Raw genomic sequence first — 24,723 nt, 5'->3', positions numbered from 1 at the left:
AATTTTGATCCACATATTGAAAAAATCATGGAACTGTTTTTTATTTATTTGCTTTTATTTTTATTTATTTATTTATTTATTTATTTATTGTTTTAATAGTCTTAGAAACAATTTTGTATTCATTGAGATTGTCAATTTTTCCAAAGCAAGAGTTGTATACATTTTGTAATTAGACATTTAAAGCAATTGGTGGAGTAGAGGGCTGTAAGGGGAGTTGAGAGGCCCTTTTAAAAGTGTTAAAAAACCATTGTATTTCAAAAAATCAAGGCTAAATAAATTTATTAAAAACAAACTATTCTTTTGATGGTAAAACAATTACAAATTAAAACATCATTATATTAGGTATTGGAATTTTGCTGATAATTATACTGAATATACTGGAAATATACTGAAATTTTGAAAATGAAACTCTATAGACACCCTGGTATAGAGCTATTTGTTTGAGTTTGTTCTTAGGGAATTTTGTATGTAAGACTCCATCAAGATTATTTTATGTACAGGGGACGTTTATAAAATTTCCGTATTCACCTAGTTCGAATAGTCGGTAAAAAGTGAAACTTTGCAGAAATATTACTTCTCATACATTCCTCAAAGTTACACATTTTTCTCACCCCTGCGAACACTTGTGAATGGCATCTTTGTAAAACTGTGTAGTTTGAACATTGAGCCCGCTATGCCTCTGTTGCGGAAATTACGTCATTGCTATCTTGAAAATCCCCCCCCCCCCAAAAAAAAAAAAAAAAAAAGCTTTTCATATTAGGAAAGAGGAAGAAGTCCGAAGACGCAAGATCCAGGAAGCATGGAGGATCCGGGAAAATATCATACCCACACAGAGCGAAATTAAATGTATGGATACGCGCGGGGTCATGTAGGATAAACACACACTTTTAGAAGCATTCTTCGTTTGTAATATTTAATTTTGTCACGCAGTTTCGGCAAAAAAAAAGAAAGAAAAAAAAAGAAAAATATGCCTAATATTCCCCATTAATTGTGTGGCCTTATGGGAATAATCCGTGAGGGTAACAGCACCCAATAAACTGAGTTCTTTGCACACTTAAGGACTTTTGCCTTTTTAGGGGACGGGGAGCCGTAATACTTCTACCGTTTAGAAGTTGCTTTGCTTTCCGAATCCAAGTAATGAATATACTTCTCATCCATCGTTACTAGTGGGGAAAAAACAAATTGTGTCCTGATTAGCGGGGTCCAACAATTGTCTTGAGAAGTCCAGTCTTTGTTGCTTTTGGAACGGTGTCAGCAGACGTGGAATCTATCGTGCAGACACTTTTGACATATACAGGTGATCATGTATGGTTGTTTGCACGGTTCCTATATTTGGATGAACATCCTAGCATATTTCTTTTATGGGTACCCAGCGATCTTCATTTAGGAGGTTTCCAACTTTTCGGGTCATCTCATCCTTCACTGCTGATGGTCTACCACATCTTCCATCATCCTTTTATGTTCATGCGTCGACATTTGAAGTATCTATGTATCTGTATCACTCAGCAACAACACTATATGAAGGACTTTTTCATCACATACAGCAGATATTTCCTCATGGATTTGTTTGGGAACTACATCCACTTTGTCCAGTCTTGGGTTTTCATTTATTGCACTGCAGTCACATTTTGTACTAAACATATACAAAGCTATACCTAATCAACTAACATAAGTTTGTAATCCTACAATAAATACATTCTGCAAAGGGAATAATTTCTGTAATATGTTGTAATTTCCGAATTTATATTTATAAAGTGTCCATTGCAAGTATGCGCTTAAGTTAGAGGTGTAAAGTCCGATGTGTAACCTCTTCATTAAAAATAAGCGAACACATGTTGCAGTGTCTCCAAAAATTCCACTTGAAAAGGGGAAAGGGGAGAAGCATTTTTATAATATTCAAGTTTCCGGTTTTTATTCATTCCGTGCGAAGAACGGTCACTTCCACTAACGGGTGGCCCACGAAAAACCAGCAAACCAGCCCGTCTACATATTTGCAAGACAGAGAGATTTTTAAGTCTTTATTATTATTATTATTATTATTATTATTATTATTATTATTATTATTATTATTATTATTATTATTATTATTATTATTATTATTATTATTATTAATAATAATAATAATAATAATCATCTCACACTCAATCTTTTGTGGATGCACACCTTTATGTAAGAAGAAAAAACTTGATTAGAAAATATTTTGAGTGAGAAGTTTTCGGCCACATAATTAAAACAAAGAATATGGATACCTTTTTTCAATCTGAGTTCACGATTCAAATTATGAATACAATCTGGATCCGAGATAAGAATACAGGTCCAAGACTCGGATCTCGTCGGATTCGGGATATCCAATCCTAATATTGAATAACTTCCTTTCCAATGTTTTTTCTTTCTTTCGTTCGTTCTAGTTAAATTGAGAGCAGCACAGCATAGTAACAATTGATTTCCTTCACCTATGTAGCTCCTTCAGTTTTTATCCCTGACATATATATCGGGAATCTGCGGCTCCCTTCGGCAATCAGATGTCGATAAACTGAAGTTAGTATCAATGAAATCACATAGTACCACAGTGATATATGGTTTCCTTAAACAATAAAAATTAGGTTTAAAATAGTTCGCAGCAAGCCGACCAGTACCTATTCTCGCTTCAGAACACAGCACTAGTTTGTATATGATTATGTCCTGGCAACAATATATGCAACCCTAGCTCAAGTATATTTAGTTTATATCATTGTGTTTGCGGTGGTTGTGTAAATATATGAATACTTTGTAGTATTCCATTCTTAATTTTGTAGTAATATATAATATACAGTGTGTATATATAATATATATGTTTTGAATTTTAAAAAAAAACTAGTGCTGTGTTCTGAAGTGTTTTATTATTATTATTATTATTATTATTATTATTATTATTATTATTATTATTATTATTATTATTATTATCATCATCATTATTATTATTATTATTATTATTTTAAAGAATAGTTGCTCGCAAGCTTGTTGTACACTACTTTAAGCTCAGTATTTATCGTTATAAGAACACATGCGTTGTAAAGTTTTATGTATTTATTGACACCGACTTCCTCTTTTCGACATCTGACCGACTAAGGGATCCGCAGTTTCTCGAATATATTAGGAATAAAAGTTGAAGGTGCAACATAAGTGAGTATCCTATTTATGTATGTATGTAAAAGATGGATCAGATATATGGTACTCCATATTACATTTTAATTAATGCTTGGACTGAAAATTACTTGTATCTTAATATTGATACGACAGTCCTTATACCTTATTATGCATTATTTGTAAACTGTTTAAATTTGTGTGTCTTTTAAAAGTGATAAGTATAACTTAAGGGTGTTTGTTTACTTTTATTTAGAAATTAATGCATGTTGCCTTGGAATCTGTTTGGGATTAGTGAGTTTAACAATCTCTTTGAATGCAGTGCAGTTTGAAAGGTGACCTATGATTATAACACTAACACTGAACATTGCATGTGATGTTCTTTAACCAGAGATGAGGTCTACTAACATACTAACACTGGCTTATGTACTGGGTAAATTTAGTATCAATATTGAGGTATGTGTAACTGATAACGATTTCTGCATTTGTGTTAAGCATGTGTTTATTAACACACAATTATTCATAATTGTAAGCAAAAAGTAATGCAGCGGATTCTATTAATAAACGGAGGAGGAGTCCCATATGACAACATGGTATGAACCACTCCATCAGCAAAATATTGATAGGGTAGATCATAGAGACATGTTCAACGGTAAAGAGGTATCTTGACCTAGATGACGGAGAACGTTCCGTTTAAAATTGGTGTTCCAAATATTTTATCACTAACTTTATAACATTGTTCAAGCTTACTTCATAACTATCGTGAGTGCTGGTAGGTGAGGCATCTTTGAATCATGTTTTCTGTAGACAAAAGTATGTTCGATGAAGAGAGTAGGTAAGTTTCGATAGACAGTAGCTCTGTTGTCTCATAGTTAGATCGATAGACTTATTCGAATTGCTCAGAACATTCACATACCCCAATTAAGGATGAGAAGAAAAATTTATGTGTATAAGAATGAATTTGCTGTAGAAATACCAAAATAAGCCTATAGCATGGTTGGCGCAGTCACCCGACCTTACACCCTGCGACTTCTTTCTAAATGTGGAAACACATAAAAGGGGCCACCAGCTCATTACAAGATAACATATGTAGATTGTAGGTTTTGTACAGAAAAAATCAAAATGTCCTCTTATTCCATGATTTGCAGCAGAATTGAACAATGAAGATAAACTGATTTTGAACGAAAAACCGTTCCACCACCTAAAGCAAAATATCTCTTTACCGCTGAAATTATCGAGGATCGAAACAAAGAAATCCCGAAGCAGACATGAAATTTCTTATCCAGAAAATAGTAAAGCCATTATCAGCAAATAAAGGTAAACTATAATCTTTCGCAAATATGTATCATCAGATAGATGGGAGAAAAAAACAGGAGAGAAAGATCAATTGCTCACAGCTTATGAAGTGAAAGCAGGTTGCATCAAATCGCATGAAGTGTTGCCAGGTGGAAAATGGAGAGAATTTAGTAGTAAAGATAAACTTACAAGACGTTGATTAATAAGAGCGCGGTGGGAAAAAAATAGAAATGACAAAACTATATACTATTTATGTACAATACAAGAAGTGACAATTAAAGCATGGCATAGGAAAATAAGTAAACTATAAACACTTTCGCTAGTACCTTCATTAGGTGGTAGGGATGGGGAAGAAGAAGTACCAGAAAAGAATCTGTAGGATGTCTAGAATCTAGAGTCACTTGGTACTGTTGCAAGGCTGAAATAGACGGTTTGGAGAGAGAAGAGGCTAAAACTAATGGTATAGGTTGGTCGTTAAGAGCACAGAAAGAAGAAAAAGTAATTCAAATAGAGAGGAATTTATATACGATATATTTATAGTTGTGTAAAGTAATAGAATAAAAAAACAAGTATCAAAAAGTATAATATATAAATTAATAAGAAGAATTAAATTAAGAAATGATTTAAAGAGAGTGATAATAATGAGAGAAAATACGAAATGAAAATTGCGTGGGGAAAATTTATGTAGAATCAAACAAGTAGCTGTGTGAGAATCGAAATCAGTATAGTGAAGTGGATTATTTATTGTTAAGCTTTAAAATGTGAAATGAAAATGAAATGAAATGAAATTTTGAGTTTTACGTCCCACGGTTATGCCGCTTAGGCTAAAGGAGACGGTGATAATGAGTAATGAATGAAATGGTGGAATGAAGAAAGTGGGAGGAAACGGGAGGACCCCGAGAAATCCCACGCACACGGTGTTTGTCCACCACAAAGTTCACTTGGCGGGAGCAGGGTTTGAACCCGAGACCCCTACCACCAGAGGTGAACGCTCTACCACTGAGCCACCGCGGCCCAGCTTTAAAATGTCTCTGCTGATTACTTCGATACTGGCTTTATACACTTTAAGTGCTCACCTATTATAGACTATTCAAAATCGTGTAATCTCTGTGTACCGTGTATTGTATACGTGGTCGACTTAAAAACCCAAACCGAAAAATCTATGATTTCACGTTTATCACTTTATTTTAATATTCTCTTTTCTAACCGTAATTCAACTCCAGAGCTTCCTTGCTTAGAAAATGTACCTTTTAATTGTAACAGTTATTTACTGAAACTTATTAGTAACTAATTTGGGATACAGTCCAAAAGAATATGTCTACTTTGATCAATAACTGAGTAAAATCGGGATACAAAGCACAAATTAACAAAACTTGATACAAGTTCAGTGAAGACTTCTTGCCAACTTGTAAACTGTGTTCAACACTTAACAACGGTTAAGACAAGTATCGGTTGAAATTGAGTGCTGTAGGAGCCATCAATGATTATTGATATGGAACGAAATCAAAGTTCGAATTTCATCTACGTAAAAGCAGGCCAGTAGATAAATAGAAGCATGTAAATTTGGTAGGAAGAATTGAATAGAATGGTGGAATTGTGCATTACCTTTGAGGTTGGATGTTGTCAAGTTAGAACTAGTGTCGCGTAGAGGTTAAATTGTATATACTGGTTTCCTGGTATTTCTTCGGTTGGAGTACAGAATATTTTAAGGAGTTAGTTCAGTAATAACAATGTGAAGTGTGTGCAAGTGTGTGTTTGATAGACTATTATGAGCGGGATGGAAAAACCTTTTCGGTTTCAGGTAAGGTAGAGAGTGAGTATTTTGTAACAGGGTTCACTTCACACTCACACTGAACTTGAAAATCAAGGAAATACATCAAAATATGCCGAAAGTCAGGAAATGTTGCTATATTTCTTTAAAAAAAATCAGGGGATTTTGTTTATTTCTTTTTAAATTATATTTATTTGTTTTATCTGGATATGAAGAAAAGTTCAAAGAATGAAGACAGATTCAAATAGAAAATAAGAAAGAGGCTTTAAAAATATCTTGAGAAATAAAGAAGCTTGAAGAGTTCCAGAAAGATGTTAGAGATCTTCAAGTTTTGAAAAAATAAATAAATAAATAAATAAATAAAAATCAAATGGTATAGAAAAGAAGTAAGTTATATTGTTGATTGTAGATAAGATAATCAAGGTGAGAGGCCAAATTATGATATACCGTATGTTAGTTAGTTTCAGAATGCGAAGATACTAAAATTAGCATCAGTGTGTAGTTATTATTTGTTACTAGTCCAAATACAGAAACTTCGATTTATAATAACCATTTACAGTAAGAAAGTAAGCTTATACTTTATTTAGAAAATGAAAAAGGAGAGCATGAGACGGCTATGGCATTGATGGAGGTTGATTAAGAATTTATTTATTTTCTAAACCTAGCCATAAATTATAGTGTTTGCTTTATCGTAGGTCAGGGAAATTTTGAAAAAGTCAGGAAAATCAGTACCAGAATTTCTGTATAAACACTATGTAAGTAGGATTCGTAAGTTTCTGCAGGGAATAGAGGGACTGAAATGGTGTTGTGTAAGTATGTAGAGTTTTTAGTATCATTGAATTATTTGAAGGGAAAGTTTAGTGGTATTCTCTGCTAGAGGGTACTGTCGAGAGAATGGTGAGTTAATTGTTGAAGATACGGGGAAGGTACGAATTTCCGGAATTACCAGAACATAAGGATAAGTAACATTGGTGTGATAGTATGAAGTGAAGATATTGTATACCATTGGTAGCTTTGACGTGTTTCTCAGGTTCGAGTCTTCCATTCTTACGTCTGACATCCACTTCAGTAAAGGTGATATTTTAGTTGGTGAAAAGCTCAGTTGGACATTTGCTAGACTGGGGACTAAAGTGTTAGTTGGTGTACGTACCACCACACTGTTAACATTTACGTTCCTCTATCCCAAATTGCAATCCTAAAGGGTACTTCTGTGTCGGTGAATTTCTTGATTTCGACCGCATCGACTTTCGCGGATAATTTACAGTGCTCAAATTCCTCATATATAGGCCCTAGAACATACTACCCATTTTTACAATACATTCGACCACGATTTCCTCGTAAGTACCCTCAGAATTCCAGCCTACCACTTCCATGTACCTTATATAGTTATGTATATATTTCCTCCATGAATTGTCAATTTGTACATCCCACTCCATGTAGTCTTATCGACCAACCAACCTATTTATTTATTTATTTATTTATTTATTTATTTATTTATTGAACAAATTCCCAGATACAGCATAACTTTGCCATTTTACATAGGGACATGCTAACAAAAGAAAGAAAGAAAAACAAGACAACAATAACAACAACATAGAAAAAAAGAGTGTAAAAGTAAAACTATTCCGTCAAAGCTCGTTTAATTGCTCTTTCAAACACTGGGTAGCTCAAAAAAATGTCCACATCAGTTGTTACTTGATTATAACAGTTTGGCATTCTATAAAAACGAGACCTCTGTATAACAGCCAACCTAGGACGGGCAAGATGGAATAGGTGGGTATTCCGGGTGATGCGGGAAGGAACACGTAAGGATAGTTCCTGAAGTAATATTTCCGATCTTAAGCTTCCATTAACTATTTTATGTAGATATTTCAGGTCAGAGATAATTCTGCGTACTTCAGGAGTCTCAATATTAAGATGTCGCAAGAGCTCCTTCTTAGATAATATTCGAAGTGCAGGAACACGAAAACGGACTATAGCGATGAAGAAATTGAGAACAGAATCAAAGTTTTTATCTTTCTTCATTTTCAACCTGGCAATACTGTCAAGTGACAACGGATATGGCTCCAAATTGGAAGATTCTAAGTAGCTCATTTAGCGTGGTTGCTAATGCTCTCGTCTGTGATGCGAGAGATCCGGGTTCGATTCCCGGTGGGGACACTCGGTCAAAAAGATGTAAGAGCTTTTTCAGGCCAGTCATTCTAAGCCAAAATTCAGCTGTTTAATTTTCATTGATGTAATTTGAGATAATGGTATCCCGTTACCTATCCAGATTTTCTTTTTCAATGTCTCATTTGGATTTTTCGTCCTAATGACGACCCTGTCGTAAATTGTTGAAAGCATGTACTGTATGTTTGGTTTCCTGGAGATGCTTGGATAACCTAGAGATCCTCTTTATCTTCTCGGTTATTTCCTCAAGTGTTCTTCTAATCTAGTGTTGATATTTTTTTCGTCATACCTATATTAGTATGGAAGTAGGAACAAGATATCATAAATTACGCGTGAAGATTTTTTTTTTCCTTCCTTCCTCAAAATAGCTTTTACAGTTACTAAGAGATTCCAATTAATTGGTGATTTCAAGCTGTGCTTTAAAGCTATTTTGGTAATCTGTATGATAAGCTGAGAAATTGAACCCATTTGTTCGTTTGCTTGTCACTTTTAGTCTACTTTTTCTTTTCCTACTTATTGACAATATTTAAGGCTTGATTTTTTGCCAACATACTATAGTGGGCTGCTTACAACGATTAATCAGTTCCAATTTAATGATGCATTCAGTTTCATTTAGATCCGCCGGTAAAATAATTACTCTGTATGTTTAGCTTTCACCTTCCATGGATGTCCAAATTTGTTACATACGGAACAAGTGCTGATAGTAGATTTCCTATAAATTTTGGACTGGAATTTATTGTTACTTGTATTAAAAGCTAAATCAAGAAAATTAATAGCAATTTTGTTCTTTTCCTAACCTAAATTTGATTTTAGAATTCATAAGTTCTTGCTGTCTAAGCAGGTGTTGTAATTGCCCTTTATATATGTTTTATAAATAATTAACGTGTCATCAGCAAAACGAAAATATTTAATTGTACTCTAGTTCCGGCCAAAATACCAGATTCAAAGTTATTCATAACTATATTAAATAAATAATGTATAAAATGGATTCCTCATGACTGACCCCTCTTTCTGTGACTATAACATTTTCTTTCATAATTAAAATAATTGTTCAAGAGGCTAACTTCAAGAAAATTTCGAAGTGATTGAATTTTTCTGTTTCAACCAGTTTTGGGTGTACCCCTGATGAGTATGAAGCTTAACATATCTATAACATCTACGGGTATCATTTTTAACTGTTTAGCATTCACTAACGAGTGACTTCCGAACTGTTATTAACCACATATTTAAATTCTGAAAAATTTTTTGAAATGTGTTTTCAAATCCATGTAGAAAGTTTAAATGTCGGATGGAAGTGCCCCCCAAAATAATGAGCCTTATTAGAAAAACCTCTTTATGTAATTTCGGCATACTGTAAATAACGGGTAAGGCAGATGCATCTATTTTTAGTTTTTTCTATATATATATATATATATATATATATATATATATATATATATATATATAAGAAGACGTGAGTGAGTGATCAACACCCAGGCCAAACCGCTTAAGCTAGAAACTTGAAAGGGCATATGATTTGTGACACTAAGGAAGGATTTTTGGAAATTCGACGGAGAAAGGGAGGAAAGAGTGATGCCAATTATTATCTTAAAATGTCCATATCGCGGAATTTATAAAGGTTAGAGACATAAAATTCGGCTTATAGACCTCTCATTTGTATTTCAATGTTTGGTATATAGATTTCTCATTTAAAATAATTAGACACGTGTTTCACTGTTTCTTGATATTTCCCCTAAAAGGAAAGTAAAAAGGGTGAGGTTACAATTTTTATAATAGGATGACCATATCTTAAAATCCTTTAAGATTAGATACATGAAATTTTGATATTTAGACTTTACATTGAAAATAATGAAAGTCCTGTTTTAGCGTGTTTTGATATTTTCCCTACAAGATAAGAAGAAAGGATGGGATGGCTGTTGTTAAAATAAGATGGCCTATCTCGAAATTCTTTAAGGTTAGAGACATGAAATTTGGTATTTAGACTTTTGATGTACAATAATTTTAGATGTGTTTCGTCACTTTCTGATATTTACCTTAGAAGGGATGAAAAAAGATGAGAAGAAAAACGGATTGGAGTTAACAATTGTTGTAATGAGATGGCCATATTCCGAAATCACTTAAGTTTACAGATATAAAAATAGGTATTTAAACTTTTAATTTAAAATAATTGATGATGTGTTTTTAGCGTTTTTTGAGTTTTCCTTTAGAGGGGAAGAAAAAAGCGAGAAGAAAAAGGTTGGGGTTGCAATTGTTATAATAAGATGGCCATATCTTGAAAGCCCGTATGAGTTTATTGATTGCCTGATCAATGGCCAGAAAAAACTACTTAAGCTAAGAGCTTCAAATTTTGACAGTGCATAGAATTTGTGACGTAAGATACGACTAAGAAAGAAGCTCTGGAAATTAAACAACGAAAGGGGAAAATAGCGGTGGCAATTATTGTAGTAAAATATCCATATCTTCGAATCCCTAAAGAGCAGAAACTTGAAATTTGGTTTATGAACTTCTCATTTAAAGTAAATAGTCGCGTTTCATCGTTTTTTGATACATCCACTTATTATTACAAGTCATACAGATGACCATATTTCGAAATTCTTTCAGGTCAGAGACATGAAATTTGATATTTAGATTTTTCATTTAAATTAATTTAAGGCGTGTTTAAAAGTTTTCTGATAGTTCTCCTACAATGGAAGAGAAAAGACGGGAAGAAGAAAGGGTGGGCGTTGCAGTTGTTATAATAAGATGACCTATCTCGTAATCTCTCAAGATTAGAGATACGAAATTTGGTATATAAAATCCTTATTCAAAACAGGTGGACATTTAACAGCGTTTTCGGAAATTCTGCTGTTAACGAGAGACAGGGATCAATTTCTATTAATTTATTTTTCTCAGTGAATGTAGAAAAATGACTTACAGATTTGAATTCGTATTCAATGAGGAAATGGGTTTAAATTTTTCGCAAAGAATAATGCCATAAGTGTATTCTTCCCTTGCAAAGAACGAATATATCTGGTGCGAGCCCGTAGACTGAGCAAATTTGGAGTCTGGGAGCGAAATCCGCATGTAGTTGTCATCTGTTAACCAAGTTGACGTTACGCGCTTCCTTAATCGTTTCAGGTAACCAAAATAAATTCTAACTTTCAACTTCTTTTAATATCTTTTTCGCTTTTATATATCAGGGTGAACTTTTATCTTTATCCACCTTAATACATCAACAATCATTACTTTGTAGCCAATCTTAAACCCTTTAGTAAGTCGAGCTAATTCTGACCCTAAATGCTTCATATGGTGACTACAAATATAATTTTCAAAAGCATTTTTGCATTCTTATGTAAATTTTTTCCACTCCTCCAGCGTCACTAATCCTAACTGCTGCTGTTTCCATCTCTGCAGTAAAATCCAATATGGAATTTTTTCTGGAAAAGAAACTGAATTTACAACCATGTTCAAAAATATTTAAAAAAAAAAAAAAAAAAAGGATCTGTTTGTTGTTATTAAATAAAATTACTAGAACTCATGTACCCGTTTCCCTTATGTTAGAGTCAATTTCTGATTATTGTTACCTTTGCTGTATGTGACCTTTCTATGAATCTGGACCGTATTGCCTGTATATTTTCTTGCTTACTGGTATCTGGACTGGACTATATGTGTTTTTGCGTACTGTTAACCTTGATGGGTTCCTCTTTCGTTATTGTCCCCTCCCTTTACAGAACCTCTTCGTACTTTGCTTTACTTTCCCAGCTTACTGTACAGACTCTACAACATAGCTTCAAAATGTAAATGAAAATTCAGCTTGAAATCACCAGTTTATTTTAGAAAGTCTTGTAGTCAGTATAAAAGCTGTTTTGTAGACAAAAACTATTCAAGCATAATTTATGAGATATCTTGTTCCTGCTTACATATTGATATAGGTATCACGAAAAGGAATATCAACACCAGATTAAAAGAACACTTAAGGGAATTCTGAGAAAATAAAGAGGCTATCCCTAGGTTATCCAAGCATCTTCAGGGAACTAAATATACAGTATAGGATTTCAAAACTTTACGAAAGGTTAAAACACACACTGAAAGAGGGAATCTGGATAGGTAATGGGATACCATCATCTCAGATTATAACAATAATAATTAAATAGCTGAATTTTGGTTTCACACTTATCTATTGTTTAAATCAATAATTTATTAAATTATAAATTTCTTGGTTACATATGATTTTCTAAGTTGAAGTTTCGAGGAATTAATTACAGATGCGCATGCATACAGGATATGGGAAGATTGTACTTGTTTGGATTCTGTAGTGCATGAGGTAGGAAACTGAATAATTTGATAGTATTAAGTGTATTTACACTAAACTTAATTCATAAAGAAGGAGGAATGTTTATACAGAATACTCCCCGAAAAGTAAAGTGAGCTATCTAAAGAAACAACGAAGTTAAAAGTAATATACAATTTTTAAGTAAGATATCCACTGGAGATGAATCTTCAATCATGTGAATACTTTTCTTGCTTAATATGTTACAAGCCTCTATGATCCTTCATAATGGAAAGTCGGTAAAGTTTCCGATTTTCCTTAGCAATACTAAAAGGTTAGTACTAAGTTTAGGAAGAGATTGAGAATAATTTCTCATTATTGATTTTGTATACACTAACTATACTACTATAACACATCTTTTTCTATGTGAATCATTGTCTTTTGTTCATATTGTCTTTCTCAGGATCTGGCTGAATTATTTTTCGAGGATGTTCGTTTACCGAAATCAAGTCTGTTAGGAAATGAAAATGAAGGTTTCTATTATTTAATGGCAGAACTACCTCAAGAAAGACTGTCAATAGCTACAGGATCTTGTGCACATTCTGAGTGGATGTTTGAAGAAACCAAAAATTATGTAAAGGAAAGAAAAGCTTTCGGAAAGCCGTTGGTCAAACTACAGGTGAGTGTTTTGGTGTACAAAAGTATAAATTGGTCTGATTATTGCGTAGAAAATAAGTAAATAAGTAATTTCTGTCTATTAAGGCTCTTTGCTAACCTCAGCCCCCCCTTTTTTTTATCATCCAATGAATAACTGAAAGACAGTGAAAAATATTTAAAATACGGAAAGTGAGCCATGTAGTACCTACAGAATGTTATTAAATAAGAATAATAACCGTTTCTAAACCTTCTCTTCTAGACCAGAAAATTGAGTGCGCGGTGCATGACGTTATAATTGTTTGGCATCCAAATTTACACACTGTACGGAGGGTCTTGAAAATAATCCTTAGTTCGTGTAGATACTATCTGGCTTACTTTCTACACTTTCTATATTCTTCATTGTCTGTAAGTCATTCACAAAAATTCAAAAAGTGAGTATGAGCGTAGGAAAGGGCTGTCTTGCAGTTAAAATGGATAGAACAGTTCTATTTAGGGATAAGATCACAGTTTTGTTGACTATTATTTTTATTTAGGGTTAAAAATAAAATGTACTTTTGCAACCGTAAGTAAATTATACACACTTATTTTGGTTTAAAATAATACTGTCTTATCACATACACAGACGCTTATCAAAATATTGGAAACGCCGATATCTTGCATTAAGTAAGAAGTGAGAGAAGGTAACACTGAGGGCGTGTATGCTGCGCCTGACCGTTGTTAGTGACGGAAACATGTTTTAAAGGATGCAAACGTTATGGTGACCAAGTTGTGGGTGCACAGTTAGTTCGTTCAAATGTATCTAAAGTGGCCATTGTGTTCAGTATATTGGCAGGAATAGTGTTCATGGTGATGATGGCCTATGGAACTTAAGGCAAAACAACATCGGCAACTCTAGTAACAGGGATAGCCGAACGTTGAAGAAAATTATCAGCAAGGATCGTAGAGCAAATGTGGCAAAATTGACTGCGAAACTCAATCAGCACCTGAAGCAGTCTATTGCGACAGCGATAATCCGACGCGAGTTGCATGATAATCTGAGCATCTGCGGTCGGGTTGCAATTTTCAAATTGTTCACCGCCAATAACGTTTTAACATGTCAATAGCAATGCCGAAAACATGCAGATAGGAAGTGCATAATATGGTTCGGTGATTCTTCTCATCTTATTTCCAATAACAGACAGTATTTCTGTATGATGCCCCCCCCCCAAAAAAAAAAAGAAAAGAAAAGAAAAAACTTTATGCTCCGACCAGTTTTCTTTTCATGAAATATATCGGCAGCACCGCTGCAATTTCGTGGTATTTCGTTTGCTGTGTGGGTGTTCCTACAGGACACGTTACTGCCTATTATTGTCTGAAGTTTTCTATAGGTATTCTAGATGTTTCTGGGCAATGACGCACTTTTTAAAAAATGATAATGCATCAACTTACTCGCCTGGAACTGCTAAAAGTGTGATTGCTGAACATCGGCTTGAACTACAAATACCTCTCCTATCCCGGTCAATCTACAGAGCTCAACATTGAATACCTGTGGTCAGTTCTGGACCACAGACTATAGAGCAGATGTCCTCCTCCATCCTTGGTGGCGAAACAGAGGTGAACTGTATGAGGAATGGTACATTCTTTCTTTGGAAATTATTCATGATTTAAATGCTTCCATTTCCATGAGGAATCAGAGCTATTCTGCAGGCTAACGATGGTCCATAACCAATTAGTCAAGTTCAATTTTCTTTAGGTGTTTCCATTCTGGCAGTTTTCTAAAATATTGTTATTTATGTGGTATTAGAGAATATAGAATATATATTGTAAGGAGGAGCAGGAGTCATTTTCACAGCTCTCTCACCCATGCTGAAAGAGGCGGACTTTTTTGAGGTATTTTGTCACGGCGCTGTGCTCAAAATACGAGAATTTTCAGATTCGACTGACATAGCTATGTTTGTCCTTTCACAGATAATAGTGTAATGGGATATTATTGAAATGAGGTGATATTTATGCTCGCAAAGAGTGCTGCAATTAGTACTAACATTAGTAAGTACAAGAATCAGTGCTAAGTACTTCAGGTCGCGAACTTATCAGCCGCTCCACATATCTTCCTAGTGAGTTAATTTCATGCTACTTCCTAGATTTTATTTCATCCTTGTGTCATTAGTCTTGACCCAGGCTACTATAGAAAACCAAAAAGATTCGTTCACAGAAATTAGAACAAAATATTAGTTCAAATAATTAGCAATAATAAGGGTTTTTTTTTTTTTTTTTTTTTTTTTTTTTTCTGTTTCAGACTATACAACATAAGTTGGCTGAAATGAAGACTGAAATATGTGTGGGAAGAGCATTTGTAGATCAGTGCATTCAGCTTCATATTGGACAACAACTTGATCATGGAATGGCTTCAATGGCGAAGTACTGGTAAATATGTTTCAATGTACTTGTCAGTACAGTATATAAAACACACTTCTAATGACTAAATCCTAGGGAAGTGATTCCAGTTTTCCAAAGTAAGAATGTGTGATATTTCATTATGCTTTGAAAACTCGTCAGTATTAAAAACTGGTTCGAAAATACATCAGTTTAATGGAAAAAAACTGAAAAGAGTGCAACTTACAAGATTAATATGGCGTTAAATCACATTTCTCCCCCATAACAGCTCTGATACGACGCGAAACGCAGTCAGAGATTATGAATGGTAGCTAGAGGAATATTACACATTTCCAGTTACAGTGCATCATTCAGTTCCGTGAGAGAAGATAGGGGCAGAATTTGCGCGGGTTAATCTCCTCATAATGGACCACAGATGTTTATGTTCAAGTGCAGATATTAGGTGGATCAGGAAAAGTGTTGACTTCATTCCGCTGTTCCTCAAACCACGCTGCAATAGCAGTTGATGTTCTTCAAATCAATGGGCGCATTATCACCATGGAATATGGAAGCAATATTTGGATCATAGGATGCACTTGTTCACCTAAAATGGCGACATAATCATGGACAGTGATGTGATCGGTAAGCATCGGTACAGGACTCACTGAAAATAAGGATATTGCGGTCCATAGCATTACAGAAGCACTATGTTTTACGGTTGGGCGGAGACACTGCGGACTATATGCTGCTTTGGACATCCGCCACACGTGCACACTGCTTGTGGTTTGTAATAAGCTGAACCATGACAAATCTGATCATATCACATGTTTCCAGTCATCAACGGTCCATATTACATATTCGCGGTACCATTGGCGTCGTGTTAAAGCGTGATGGTTCCTTATCAGCAGTTTCGCTGTTGCAACCCGACTCGGTAATGTTACATGATACAAAAAAAAAAAAAAAAAAAAAAAAAGTACTTGGAGAATGAGAGCTAACTCGTTAATATAAAGCACTAAGAATTTGTGCTACTCCACCGCTCGCTAATGCAAGACAATCGTAATTAAAATTTAAGGCAGAAATTACCATAAGGGTAGAATTATGATAATATGATATTCAGATATGAAAAATCCAGTAAAGGATTAGTTTTGACGATGAAACGAAATCATTTCAGCTAACGATTACAAACAAGTAGCAGCTACCGTGCTCCAATTGAAAACCGAATCAGTCAGTCCCTTAATGTAATCTTATTCCGAATTCCTCAAGACAGGTCTGCTCCAATGGTTTTGTTCCCGCGTGTGTGTGAGATAGGAAACGTCAGATAATAGTTACCTGTGGCTAAAATGTCACAAGTGGAACTTTACCAAATACAAAGTGAGCTTTGCCCTCTCATGTCCTACTAATAACTTACTCCCCATGTCCCAACAGAAAGTGGACATGACATCGCATTTTCTCCATTGTGGCAAGGGGGGCACGGTGGCTCAGTGGTAAAGCGCTTCCCTCTGGTACGTTCGATCCTTGGCCAAGGTATGTTTGTAGTAGACAATATCGTGTCCGTAGGTTTTTCCGGGTTACTCCTGTTTCCTCCCACATTCTCATTCCACCAATTCTTCCATTATCATTTACTTAAATTACTCTCCGCCTCCCTTAGTCTGGTCGTGGGATATTACGCTAAAACAATTTCCAATATGACAGGTACAGGCCACATTCGAAAGTTGGAAAAGAATTTCAAACTTGACAATTCTCCAAAACTTGACACACGAGCAAGGAACGAACTATTGGAGAGCACAAAAGTAAATCAATGGCCGTAACAATAAATACGAAAGCCAAATAAACATGACATAGTTGGAAAATAAATAAAATAGTTGCAATTAAGGGAAATAGTGATATTTGTTATATTCAAGTGATAGCTGCTGGATATATAAATGACCTAAGGTTTATTGCTACAGTATAATTTACAGTGAATGGAATTCTTTCTTGATTCCAATAACAAGTGAATAACTAATTTGTATCGAGCTTAATTGAGCAGAAAAATGAAGTGTAATTGACGTAACGGATGATGTAACTTGATGCGATGATGAACTTAAAGGTAAGTGACCATGCTTCGTGACGAATCTGATTCGACTTCTGTGTGCTGCTCGATTCTCGTGGATGCAAGAGATAGAACTAAACTCGATTAATAAAACCTTCATCCTTTGACTCGGGACCCAAGGGACTATATAACAATAATATCCACATCATGTAACTCTCGACGGACTTTGATTCTCGACACAGGTTTTAGGACGTGATGCTTGAGTTTCTCCGTCACTTGTATTGAAATTGCACGAACGTTCTAAGTAAAAGTTCCCCTTTAATTCTTGGCTGGATTTGTCAGTGAGGGTTTTCTTCCGATTACTCTTCCTCTTCATTGATGTGATTTAACCGTGAGTTTTGTAGGCTGTCATCATCATGTACACCATGTCCCTCGCAACACACCTAATACACTTGTTACTTTTGTCATACTTGCACCACATAACCGAATGCCAGCAAGTGCTCTCTTTGGAAATCAAAGGTCACGAATTTTACACTGTCACTGACTAGCCAGTTCTTTTCATATTGCCGTTCTACTGTTACTGACGTAGTATGGTGTTTGCCTAAAATTCGGTAACAACATCAATAACCCGGCGCTGCGATCAACACATGACCAGTGCCAGCCCAGATATGGACGTGTTTCCAAGTCCAGGTTTTTCTATTAAATTGATGAGTATCTGTTTGTATATCATGGTATTACTGTTGTAAGAGAAAGTGGAAGTATCAGACAGGGATTTTATTGAATACTAACTGAAATGCTCGTTCTTCGCACTAGGATGATGAGACCTATGCAGAATATTTGAAAGTAAAGAAACGAATGCAATAAATAAACAAGGAAGAGCAATGCCTTTGCCATACCTTTTACCTGTATGTGTAAAATGTATAAATAACGAAAAATAATGCCTTTGGCGTTGCCCCTGTAAATTTCCGGACTAGCTGACGTGCCCCTTCTTGCCTAAACATGGGCTCAAATGACATTGATACTGTTACCAATCAGCTTAGATTTCCCGAAAACTATGTATTCGATACCAATATCGATCATTTTGTGATGTTATTTTTCACCGTCCACCTCCATGACGCTGGCAGTGAAACTTGGGACTAAACGACATTGGGAGTCTCATTATTCATCTCAACAACCTCGAAAACTATAGATTTGACTCTAATATTTGTCGTCCCGAGTATTTATCCTCTCCTTTTACGCATACATTTTGACACCTCCCAAGCCGAAAATAAAACAAGGGTTAAAAAAAATGAAGTAAATAAATAAATAAATAAGGAAGGAAGAGTAACGTCTTAAGTGTGTGAATATTAATAAAATAAATAACGAAGAGTAACGCCGTTGGCGTTGCCCCTGTCAGTTACCTGACTAGCTGCCGTGTCCCTTGTTGGGCGTAAATGGTATCAAGATTGTCACCGATCAGCCTGACTATCCCGAAGACTCCAGATTCCACTATAATATCGGTCATTTTGGACATGTTATTTTTCACTCGCTCACCCTTTTTCCCCTGTGATGATGGCGCTGTAGTTGGACTGGAATGTTGTTGGGAGTGTTACTATTCATCTTAGGGAACCTGAGAGCTATAAATTTGACATATTGTCCATTGTTCCGGGTATTTATCCTCTCCTTTTATACATACGTTTGACCCCCATAATCCCCCCCCTCCGAGTCGAAATAAAAAAAAGCCTTCGTGCGTGATTAGATCTGGTGAAGATCTATCTTTGTACCAAATTTGGTTGCTCCTTTCTCTGCGAAAGCTGATGGTAAACAGAAACACACATTATTTTAGTAATTAGCTATAAGTAGGGCTCGGAAGTTGGAAACCTAAAAATTGCCAAAATAGGACCTATAAGAAGACCTAAAATATCTAAAAACTGGAAAAAAGGACGTAAAAATAAGACCCAGTTTAATTAGAATTACATATTTAATGAATATAATGCTCAAAAAATACAAGCTTCTGGTAGCTTAACGGTCTGTCCTTCTTCCACAAACTGAAGTACAAACTAAAATAAGAAAACTTTCCCACCCCTCAGCCACCCTTGCTGGAGGACATTATTACGCGTCCTTATCTGACTTGTGATTGTTGCAGATTTGGTCGTATTAGTTCAGTCGTAAAATAATGTCTTATCTTTTGAATTTTCTTGACTAAAGTAAAGATGCTTAAGAGGTGATGGTGATTCGAGTTAATGGCCAATAAATTTATTATCGAAAGATGAAGTGCAAAAAAAGACGTTAAGGCCTATGAAAAGCTTTCAAAAAGATCAATAAACCAAAAAAAAAAAAAAAAAAAAAAAAAAAAACGCCGAAGAAGGCAAAATAAAAGGACAAATAAAATCCACAGTTTTCTGGCCTACAATGACCCAAAATGAGCATATATTATGTTATGCCTCGTCTTCGGGCACTCGTAAAAAAAGAATTTTTCCTCATCTTCCAGGCCCTAGTTATAAGCATCCATTGGATCGTTGCCGGATCTTAGATTATATTTATTAATCATCCTGTAGACCATATTACATGTACGTTTGTAACCTGGATACATAAAAAAGAGTAAGCACCCGTCATTCCAGGTCTTAATTCAGAACCTGAATGAAAAGAGAAAGTTAGTTGCCCTTGTATTTATCCTCTGCTACTATGTAAGCCCACATATCCACGTTGTACTATCGGTTGCATACAGACAAGACGTTCTTAAAAACTACGAGAAACGTGCATACATTTTTTCCCTGAGCCGTTTAAAAGACTTCGTACACGCTTAGATCAGTTGAAGATCTTTCTGTTAAGAATTTTAGTGGCTCTAGGTGACGCCTTTTTGTGCGAAAACATGATCACAGACAGACAGACAGAGACACATTATTTTATTATTATTAAAGCAGACTACCTACTTAGGTCCCTTTCTACCTTTTACTGCAGAAATGTTCACAGTTGACCTTAGAATGCTTTCAATGTTCATGTATCCTGCAGGTCAGACTCAATCACGTATGTTTGATGGGAGAAAATGGGAGAATCTTCAGACATAACATTTGTCCTGCACAAACTTGCATGTTCTGGGAGTGAGCCAAGGTCGCCTCGTATCAGAAGAAAGGGATCTCCCTATTAAGCCGCGATACCCTCTTGAAAAAAAAAAAAAATAAATAAAATAAAACAGAAGAATATATTAACTCATTTTACATTAGAGTATATTATACGATTTTCTACTCGATAAAAAGAACGAAACATTGGATACAATAGAACCTAGACGGGAATTTTATATATGTCATTCTTTCAGTGCAAACTAATTATCCGTGATAAAAGTGAATGTCAGGGATTCCTAGATTACATCAGTGTCTGTAGTTTATTTACGTAAAAATTACTATACTTATCTGACTGAACTTTACGTACGGATATTTGATTTTACAGGTAAAGTAATTTCCACCTCCCCGTTTAAAAAACACTTAACATTTAATTCCCTTTTGCTACTCATATTTACTTGAAAGGCGATTGCATATTCCCAGCACTCCAAATATTGGTCGTTGTACCCACATTAAAGTAAATGAAAGATATTGAGGTGAGTATCAATTAGTGTTCCAATCTGATATAATTAAATGTGCGTAACTTCTTGGTATGTAACTGATCAAGTGAGTATTAATGTGACTGTATGTTACGTAAAAATATACCATTCATGAAAGCACAGGAATTTTATAGTTGTGGTGTATCTATTAGTCCAGGCCCCATGAATTGCATACACACATTTAAAGAACGAATGTAAGAAATGACAAAGTAAAAGAAGAGGAAACACCGTATCATGAAACGCGAATATGAATCGGTTTCCTGTACTTTACATGGGTTGAGCACAGTCTTCTTGTAGTTTATCCCTAAAAATAAGTAAACATTTAAATCTTTAGAATTATATTTTTACTACTGCTTTTTTGTTCATTAAAATTTTCTTCCTTCATCTGATTTCTGATATACCATACGAAATCGATGAAACTAATCTGATCTTCAACAAAATTGGCATGGTGATAGACCTTTGCAAGATTAATACCGGATGTGTAAAAAATATTATGATGTGCAGACCTTTGGTATCCAAGTTGTAGTTCGCTAGTACTAATGGTACTAACTACCCTTTACACACAGTGTAAAGGCGTACATGATGAGTTTATCACAGCATTTCTGCTTCAGAAGAAGTCACCATAGGAGTTCAAGCGTATGTCCCATTGTGTGACCAATTTACGAATGCTGTTCATGCGACGGATGGCAGCCTTCATTTCACCATCTGAGCAAAGCTTCTGACTTTAAAGTTCCAAAGATATGAAAGTCATAAAGTGAAAGGTCAGGACTATAAGTAGAGTAACGGAACTTTCCCAATTAAATCTTCGGAACCAGTCCTGAACGTCACATCCTTCCCAAGACATTCTTGACCATCGACCAGTGTTGTTTGTGTTACGGATGCGTCACCATACACATCCTTCAGCAGTGAGGAACTGTGTGGCAGCATATTGATCTTGTTTGGACGGGTTGTGTATACGAACCGCCATCTTTCTGCGGTTATTTCAGCAACGACACAAACATGGAAACATTATTTCTACTGTGAATGAACAAGGACATATGCCATGGTATGCCATTACAAATGTACATTCCTTTCACCACGCCGTACTGTTTATGATCAACGAACCAGTTTTAGCTGATTAACCGTCATATATATAATAAATATTGTTTTTATTTCTTTTATTCTTATATATATTCTAGTATCCAGAGGTGAGTCGAAAACTTGGAAGTGCAAGGATCATTGGAATTTCAAATTGGTGGAGTGATCTATAATAATATTCATGAACGTGCCCCCATACCGACTCTAATTCAATAACCTTTTGAAATTATTGTTTTTATTATTGTACTATTTTTTTTTTTTTTTTTAATTTTTTCATTTCGTTCACAGCTGCCAGGTACTATTTTTTAAAGAGAAATTAAGTTAATAAATCTAAGCTCTCTTACGGATAGCTCATGGCTACAGGTATCACTCCCAGTGGATCACGGAGGTCTAGGCATTCGTCGAGCCCTTGACTTGGCCACTCCATCTTTCCTTTCTTCCATTTACAGCCCTATGCCTTTGAATACTTCTCTTCGCCAGGATATTCATCAGGATTCTGAAGCTGAGATTAATGATTTTATCTTCCAGTGGACATCGTGCGGCGGACTTGATCTACCTGATCTTGATAAGAGAAGTTTGCAATCTTCATGGGACGCTCCTCTTATAAACTTCAGATTTTCTTCTCTTCTTCAGTCCTCCACCAAACCTAAGGATAAGGCACGTCTTCTTGCTACTTCTTCCCGTGAAGCAGATGTTTGAGTACAAGCTATCCCATCTCCATCCATGCCTCTTCCCGACGAAAGTTTTCGAATCGCTTGTGCGTTACGTTTGGGAGCAGATGTCTGCGAAAAACACCGGTACCCTGCTTGCGGAAGTTTAGTGTATAAGAAAGGTATACATGACCTATCATGTCTTCACAGTCCTGGCAGATTCTCTCGCCACTCCGATGTTAATGACCTCATCATGAGAGTCCTCATCTCCTCTGGAACGCCTTCAGTTAGAGAGCCAATGGGGTGTAGTCGCTCTGATGGCAAGAGACCTGACGGAATGTCTTTGGTGCCATGGAAACGAGGGAAGGCTTGAATATGGGATTTCACGTGTACCGATACTCTAGCCCCCTCTAATCTTCCTTCTTCCACAAAAGCTGGGATATGGTTGCAACTCGCAGAGAAACTGAAAAGAGACGAAAATATAACAACTTCTGGGACAAATAATACTTCGTCACCATCGCCATCGAAGCTTGTGGCTTCTGGAGTCATGAAGGACTAAACTTTATTAAAGAAGTTGGACATCGAATAACTCTCAACACAGGCGACACTCGAGCTTCAGCCTTTCTTATACAAAGACTAAGTATGGCTGTGGAAAGAGGGAACGTAGCAGCGATGCTAGGAACGCTTCCCGTGGGAAAAGCATTGGACGAAATCTTCCTTCTGTAATCACCCTCCTCTCACCAAACTCACGCAATTGTTGCTAGATAAAATATATAATGCATTGGTGCTATTTTTTTTTAAGGGACAAAATACCAAATTAGTGTTTGAAAAAAATGTAAATGAGTAAGAAGCAACTGTAATGTAAACGAATTTGTAAATTTCTAAATAATAATAATTATTATATATATATATATATAATAATATAATATTTTTTATCCTATTCTTATCTCCACAGGCTGACAGATTTAGAAAACAAAATAGCGTATCAATGCGTTCAACTACATGGAGGAATGGGTTATATGTGGGAGACACCTATCGCCCGAGCATATGTTGATGCAAGAGTACAAACAATCTATGGCGGCAGCAACGAAATTATGAAGGAACTAATAGCTCGAACTATTGTTAATGGATGATAGTCTTTACAACAGAGATTTTCTAAAACCTTCTACTGTTATGTTGTATTCTTATTTGTTGTTAATGATAAAACTAAATATTTTTCTATGAATGGTGAAAGAGTCCAAAAGTATTTGTAAGATTTGTTGTATTTTTGTACTGTAAAAAGTTACTTATAAATTATCATTGTTGACCTAATATCTAATTTTATTTATCACTTGTTAAATATTTTTAACACGAGTCTCTTCTTTTATTTATCAAGCATGATGGCTCAGTGGTAGAGCTCTTACTTCTGATACTTGGAGTTCGATTTCCGCGTCCATGGGTTTTGTCGGGGTACTTCCGTTTCCTTCCACATTCTCAATCCACCAATTCTTCATCGTCATTAATTTGCTTTAATCATCGTCTCCCTTAGCCTAAATGGCATAAACGTGGGACATTAAACTGAAAGATTTCATTTCTTTTATCTATTTGTTCATAGTATTTGTAGTAGTAGCAGCGAACAAAAGGCTAGTTCAACCACCATCTCTGTATTAAAGGAATCGATTTCCACACCATAATGCGCAGTGATCTGAACTTGCTCATAGACAGATGAGCAGTCCACCTAGTTATTCTTCACCCAATGGATAGATTTCATCTGAGTGTTATTCTTCTATTGAA

At 35.3% G+C, this 24,723-nt stretch overlaps 1 protein-coding gene across 6 annotated transcripts in view; it reads left to right on the top strand.

Annotated features, from left to right (window-relative positions):
* The window catches only part of LOC145668410 (long-chain specific acyl-CoA dehydrogenase, mitochondrial-like), a 53,033-nt gene extending 28,772 nt beyond the window's left edge, over positions 1–24,261 (top strand). For 5 of the 6 annotated variants that reach the window (XM_081736217.1, XM_081736218.1, XM_081736220.1 and 2 more), the window contains exons 6-8: positions 13,072–13,287; positions 15,541–15,668; positions 23,906–24,261. In XM_081736217.1, coding sequence (XP_081592343.1) covers positions 13,072–13,287; positions 15,541–15,668; positions 23,906–24,083 — 522 coding nt within the window. In that variant the 3' untranslated portion in view covers positions 24,084–24,261. The remainder of the gene's footprint in view (positions 1–13,071; positions 13,288–15,540; positions 15,669–23,905) is intronic. The other variant, XM_081736222.1, reaches the window with a different exon arrangement.
* The last annotated feature ends 462 nt before the right edge of the window (positions 24,262–24,723 follow it).

Source organism: Thermobia domestica, chromosome 13 (assembly GCF_964235325.1).
Source record: "Thermobia domestica chromosome 13, izTheDome1.hap1.1, whole genome shotgun sequence".
Classification (NCBI taxonomy): Eukaryota; Metazoa; Arthropoda; class Insecta; order Zygentoma; family Lepismatidae; genus Thermobia; species Thermobia domestica.
The sequence above is the reverse complement of the archived record's forward strand: the minus strand, read 5'-3'. Positions and strand labels throughout refer to the sequence as shown.